General features: G+C 42.4%; 1 protein-coding gene across 7 annotated transcripts in view; it reads right to left on the reverse strand.

Annotated features, from left to right (window-relative positions):
- RIF1 (replication timing regulatory factor 1) overlaps positions 1-6,639 on the reverse strand; it is a 61,827-nt gene extending 55,188 nt beyond the window's left edge. For 3 of the 7 annotated variants that reach the window (XM_036318664.1, XM_036318663.1, XM_036318658.1), the window contains exons 1-5: positions 5,998-6,211; positions 4,818-4,896; positions 1,727-1,823; positions 388-515; positions 199-293 (exon numbers count right to left, since the gene is read on the reverse strand). In XM_036318664.1, coding sequence (XP_036174557.1) covers positions 199-293; positions 388-515; positions 1,727-1,823; positions 4,818-4,896; positions 5,998-6,140 — 542 coding nt within the window. In that variant the 5' untranslated portion in view covers positions 6,141-6,211. Of the gene's footprint in view, positions 1-198; positions 294-387; positions 516-1,726; positions 1,824-4,817; positions 4,897-5,997; positions 6,214-6,277; positions 6,432-6,487 lie in introns of those variants that run through there. The other 4 variants (XM_036318661.1, XM_036318659.1, XM_036318660.1 and 1 more) reach the window with 4 other exon arrangements.
- Between the last annotated feature and the right edge of the window lie 225 nt (positions 6,640-6,864).

Here is a 6,864-nt window from a genome sequence, read left to right on the forward strand (position 1 = left end):
TAAACAAAGAGACCTACTAACTTAAGCACAAATATTTCCTCCTTCTTCCTGTTACTTTTTTCTTGAGACTTTTAGTCTACAAGACATTTCCCTCTTTAATGTCTAACTCAAATTCAAGTCCCAAAAGTCCTCTCCTTGAAGTAAATTCTGAACTTCCTGAAACTATTCTTCCAATTTGCAGAGCATCCAAATTCATACCTTATGATGACATTTAATGCTTCGTAATCAACAACAGCAGAATGCATCTCTCCTCTATTAAATACTATTTCTAATGAATCAATTATACTGGGTACCTAAAAGATAGAAAATAAATTCAAATCAAGTAAGCCTGAATTTTTTTTAAATAGCATGTATTTAAGAAGATATATATATAAAAACTATACTCACTACTTTGCCAATAACTTCAGTGGGGAACGTCTGCTTGGATATCACCCAAAGTGCCCTCGTACGTACATTTTTGTCTGAACTCTTAACATTATCATTCAATTTTGAAAGCAGTTCTTGAATATTTTTCTCTGAAAAACAGACAGCTTTAATTATGTGGAATAGTTTACGTCCTTTAAAACACCAAATATAAAAATAGAGAAAAAAATTAAATGCATATCCAAAGAGAAGGACCAAAGAACCAATGCTGATATCAAACTACTTTCCAAAAACACAAAAATAGGTAAGATGGTATATTTAGAGAAAATAGTAGACTCTAAATCAGATATTTTGTGCAATTAATTTTATAGATGTCGTTAGTAGATTTGAACATACAAGATAATTTTTGGCAAGAAGTTATGAACCCTACATCTGTCTCAAAATGAACAACTACTTTAGATCGCTACCATTTGTATACAGGGTAGGGCAAAAGTAGATTTACAGTTATGAGCATGTTAAAGATTGTTCTTGTATTATTATTTATTATTATTTTCCATATAAACTGGAAACCTACTTTTGCCTCACCCTGTACATTAAAAAGAGCAGAAACTTCTCCCTCAGAAAACAGATGTTAACCACTTTCTGACATCTTTATTCCCTAATTCCCGATTTCCCTTCTCTAAAGATCATTTCCTAGGTTTCCTTTACCATGTCAAACTGCTAACTTAGAGCAACAATTAGATTAGTTGAAAACTTAGAAAGCATCAGTTAAGTCTTGTTTTCATTACCATTTTTAGTTCCAAATCATCCCACTTACCACTATGTAAAAACATTCTAATTCAGCACATTCCTTACTGTATGTGCTTATACAAAATAAGTGACCATCTAAATTAACTTCTAAAGCAGATAAGAGTTTTCCAAAGGAGAATGTTCAAGTTTTCATAACATTTATAAATAAGCTTATTTTCTTTTAGAGCAAATTTTACAATTATCAAAGAGCTATGTCTAAGAAAAAATAAAGCTTTCCAATAATAATTTAAACATCTGAATTATGTTATCAGCCCTGTTTAGTGTGGCTCAGTTGGTTGAGTACTGTCCCATGCACCGAAAGGTTGCTGGTTTGAATCGCGTCAGGGCACATACCCAGATTTTGGGTTCGATCCCCGGTTGGGGTGCATACAGGAGGCAATTAATTAATGTTTCTCACATCGATGTTTTTCTCTCTCCAAAAAATAATACTAAAATAAAAACATATTTTTAAAAATATATTGTGAATCTAACAGAGGTTAACAGTACTTTTCTAAACATCAAAGTAAACATTTATAAACTCTTAAAAATATTAAGTCATAATAAATTTAACTACCTGATAATCCTGAGGTAATTTTGGGATTATATAAACAAAACCCCAACGCCTGTAGAGCAGCACAACTGAGCTCTGAGTTTTGACTGGAAATGTGAGCCTATAGGGAAAATAAAATAAAATCACACACTTGTTACAAATGAGTACAATTGTGAATCAATCTTTAGAGAGCAAAGTTTGATTAGAAAGCAAAATTACATTTTAATCAAACCAATCAATAAATCTTTTAAAGTAAATGAAATAAGACCAGGAGTCCATGTATATAGCTTGGCAAAGAGGGAAACTATGTAAAGATCAACAAAATAAAGAACATTTTTCTTGGCCCTGGCCTGGTAGTTCAGTTGGTTAGAGTGTTGCCCCAATATACCAAGGTTGCGGGTTCAATCCCTATCAGGGCACATACTAGAAGCAACCAATGAATACATAAGTGGAACAAATCAATGTTTCTCTCTCTCTCTCTCTCCCCCACTCCTACCTATATCTAAAATCAATAAATAAAAGATAACAAAAAAGAACATTTTTCTTAAAAGATAAAGAACATTTCCACATATCTGAAGGCAAAGGAAAAGTCAACCAAATGGAAGATGCTAAAGACACTAGATAGAAAATAAACAATAGGATGAAAGCCCTTCCATAATGGGTAAGCAACAGACTCAAACATAAAAGGTCTCAGGTTGATTCCCACTCGGGGCACATGCTTAGGTTGCCAGCTCAATTAGGCCATGATCCTGCAACCTGGGCATCTGCCCTGACTGGGAATCGAACCATGACCTCCTATTTCATAGGTCAGCACTCAACCACTGTGCCACACCGGCCGGCTCATCGATGTTTCTCTCTCTCTCTCTCTCTCTCTCTCTGTCTCTCTCTCTCTCTTTCTCTCTCTCTCTCTCTCTCTCCCCCTTCCTCTCTAAAAAATCAATAAAGACATATTTAAAAAGAAAAAAAGACTGAGAGCTACTACTGTATCTCCTGGATAATAGCTAGCATGTGTCTGTAAATAAACTTTTATTAAATACATAATGCCTGAAAGGGTTTCTTAAAAATGGTGTCTTACCTTTAAGAATGTGGTGGGTTCACGGAAATAATACTAGCAGAATTCTAAATAACACATTTCACCTAGTATGATTCCTATTCTAAAAGAATTCAAATATCCTTTTAGTGCTTAGTAATTCACACATAAAGCTTCTGTTGACTGTCCTATCAGTATTATACTCACCCAGACATTTCTAAATATAGTTAAGTTCTAGGGAAGTCAAAAGTTATGTGGATTTTTTACTACAAGGAGGAAGAGAGGGTTAGTGCCTCTAACCCGAGTTGTTCAACAGTCAACTGTAATTATTCATCAGGTATTTTAGTTACAAACCCTATCTAAAACAGTGCATCTTGATTCGAAATGCATGCAATTGAGTTCCTGACCCTACACATTGTCAAGTACTAAATATATGAAAATGCATGTTTTTATCACATCAAATAGTCTTGTGCAACTTAGTGACAGGGGTATGTTCTGAGAAATGCGACATTAGGCAATTTTATCATTGTGAGACCATCATAGGGCACACTTATACAAACCTAGAAGGTATAGTCTACTACATGCCTAGGTTATATGACATAACCTGCTGCTCTGAGGCTACAAGCCTTTATGAAACATGAGATTAAATCAAGCACAAGAAAAACGATACAATCAAGAGATGTGGTAAGTGAGATGTATGAGACTGCTGCCAAGCTACAATACTGTTTTACAGCACTTTTTTTATAAGCAGAAAGAGTACACATTAAAATAATGATTAGTAAGTATAATATAGTAAATACATAAGCCAATAAGCACATATTATCATTATCAAATATTATATGCACTGTACATAACTGTATGTGATATACTTTTATAGGACTGGCAGCATAGTAGTTTGTTTACACCAGTATCACAAGAGTAACATTTTTTAAAAAACTGATTATAGAAAGAAAGGGAGACATAGAAACATCAGTGATGAGTCACTGATGGGCTGCCTTCTGCACCGAGGATCCAGCCCACAATCCAGGCATGGGCGCCCTTGACCGGAATCGAACGGAGACCCTTCAGTCTGCAGGCTGACGCTCTATCCACTGACCCAAACCAGCTAGGGCAAGAGTAACTCTTGAGCTATAGCGTTATGCTGGCTAAAATGTCAGGAATTTGTCAGCTTCATTACATACAATCTTATGGGACCACCATTGTATAGTCGGTTGGTTCAAGTTGTTGACTAAAACATCATTATGCAGAGCATGATTATACGACAGGAATGTGGAACATGACAAAGAAAAATGGGATAACAAGTAATACCACTGATATTGTATGACAATACTATTCACGTCTTGAACTAATTACTACACAATAAAGTATGCTCCTGATCACTGTAACAGGATACTTTGAGGTAGAGAGAACCTCAAATGCCTCAACATTTAGTTAGAAATCATGCTAAAAAGTACAATGAATATCTATCTGGATAGAAAACTTATATTTTAAAAGCACAAAAACAAGATAAAAGTAAGAACTCAAAGGGACTTTAAAGATGGCATTCAACCTCTTAATTCTAAAAACAAGAAAATTAAAGTGTTAAGGAAGGTCACAAAGCTACAGGGTACTCAAGTGAGGACAAGAACATAGGTCTTCAGTTTGAGGTTAAATTCTACCACCTTTCCATAAACACGTGACACAGATAACCTTCGTAACGGTTCTTAACCTGGCAAGAGTAGCAAAATTAAGGGTGTGTGAAGACAAATACACCAAAACCAAAATTATAAAGTCATTACTTAGGAGTACATTCCTACAAAAGGAGATAAAACAGATGAAATAATCTCCAATCACTGCTTTTAAATTAAGAGCAAAGATTTTGGACTCAAATAGCCTTGGACAAATTAAACCAATCTGTTCTGCAAAATGGGAACTAAAGAGTAACCTTACAGGGACATGGAGTTAGATGAAGTGAGGGAAAACTATAAGGGAACTCAGAGTACTATAATATGCTTTCACTTTATTTAAATTCAAAGTTTTTAGGAGTAAACTGGTAAAACTTTTCCCCACAAATAAAAAAAACTCCTAATAAGCAGAGACACATACCTTTAAAACTTCACATAACCGAGGAAGCTTTTTCTCAATTTCTATAATGACTTCTTTTCCATCTTCTCCAGTAATACGACTTAAAAGCAGAAATAAAAAGTTCAGGCAAATAGACACAAAAGTATAATCACTCCCTAAAGTTTAAAGTTTATGTTAGAAGCCTGGCAAATTAACTTGATCTAGTGCTTAAGGTACTGTAAGTACAGAAAGCAACATACATCTGAAGCAAAAAAAAAACCTTCAGGATTACTTCTGCATCCACTGTACAAGTTTCAACAGTTTCTCTATGCCAGTGGTTCTCAACCTTCCTAATGCCGCGGCCCTTTAATACAGTTCCTCATGTCCTGGTGACCCCCAACCATAAAATTATTCTCGTTGCTACTTCATAACTGTAATTTTGCTACTGTTATGAATCGTAATGTAAATAAATATCTGATATGCAGGATGGATTTTCATTGTTACAAACTGAACATAATTAAAGCATAGTGACTCATCACAAAAACAATATGTAATTATATACGTGTTTTCCGATGGTCTTAGGCGACCCCAGAGGGGTCGCGACCCACAGGTTGAGAACCGCTGCTCTATGTGAGGAGGGAACAGGGAAGCCTATCCGTCACAAATGCACCATCTTTATCGTTTTAGACCGGTTGTTATCCTCTCCTCGCAAGGTCCAACTGCAGAAAACTCCATGGTTTGCCCAGGGCGGTGGGGGAGGAGAGATTACAAAGCATTTGCAATTAAAATAAAACTCGATTAAAAAAATTCCGGGTTGCCACACTGTCCCAGTACAGACGCGACTTACACTGGAAACCACTCCTCCCGTCAGCATGCCCTCTTCCAAGCAAACTCTCGGACTGCGAGACGCGGGAGCGGACTCCCTCCTCCCGCACACACACCTGAGCTGCAGGCACCTCGGGCGACGCCGCGGCGGCTCGTCCCGCACCCAACGCGGCGTCCTCCCGGCGGCTCGTCCCGCGCCCACTCCCAGCCTCCGCACCCGGCCGCGACCCCGGCGTCCTCCCGGCGGCTCGTCCCGCGCCCACTCCCAGCCTCCGCACCCGGCCGCGACCCCGGCGTCCTCCCGGCGGCTGGCTCCTGAAGCCCACCCACCGCCCAGCGTACCCCCCCCAGGCGGCGCCCTCCCCGTGCACCCCAGCCCGCCGCCCGCGGGCCTCACCTTGTCAGCGCCAGGTACGCGTCCGTCTGCTCTCCACAGGGGGCGGCGGGGTCTTCCAGAGTCTCCAGCAGCGGCGCGAGGGGGCCCTGGCCCGGGGCCGTCATGTCGGCCACCCTGAGGCAGCGGCCGGAAGAGGAGAACATCCAGTGACCGACGGAAACGACCCCGCGCCGACTCGGCGCGACCCCCGGCCCCGGCCCCGCGCGCCCGCCCAGGGCCTCCCAGTCCCACCGACCACGTCCGCGCCCCTGGCCCCGGGCGCACGGACCCTCGGTCCTACCCTCCTCCGGCGCCTCCAACTCGCATCCGGGCCCACACGGCGCCGGCCCGGGCCCTCTCCCGCCACCACTTTCCCGGGCAGCTTTCAACAGGGGGAGGAGACCGGCGTGGGGCGGGAGAAGCCGGGAGGAGAGGCGTCTCGCCGCGAGGGGGCGGAGGGGGCGCCGGCGGAGGATTCCCCGCGACCTCGCAAGGCGACCCCGACACGTACCCCCACGCCTGAAGGTCAGAACTGCGTCCTCTCCGCCGCCGCCGCCCGCACCACACGGACGCGGTCAAGCCTCGACTTCCCCGGCGTGAACTATTTACTCACGCGTGCAGCCCGCTCCTTCCCAGCCAAGATGGCGGCGGGGGCGGGCCGGAGCGCGCGGGAGCCGGCAGGCCGGGCAGGCGAGCCCCGAGCTGGTCCAACAGGCGGCGGCGGAGCGCCGAGGTCATCGAGCGCCGCCCTTCCCCGCCCGCTGCCCTGCCCTGCCCTGCCCTGCGGGGCTGCTCCTACCCCGGGGCTGGAGGTGTTCTGGCCTGAATTTAACCCGGGAGGGACCCAAACTGTTAATCTCCCAGTTCACCAAACTAAATAGAAGGAAC

This window comes from Myotis myotis, unplaced genomic scaffold (genome assembly GCF_014108235.1).
Source record: "Myotis myotis isolate mMyoMyo1 unplaced genomic scaffold, mMyoMyo1.p scaffold_m19_p_8, whole genome shotgun sequence".
Lineage (NCBI taxonomy): Eukaryota > Metazoa > Chordata > Mammalia > Chiroptera > Vespertilionidae > Myotis > Myotis myotis.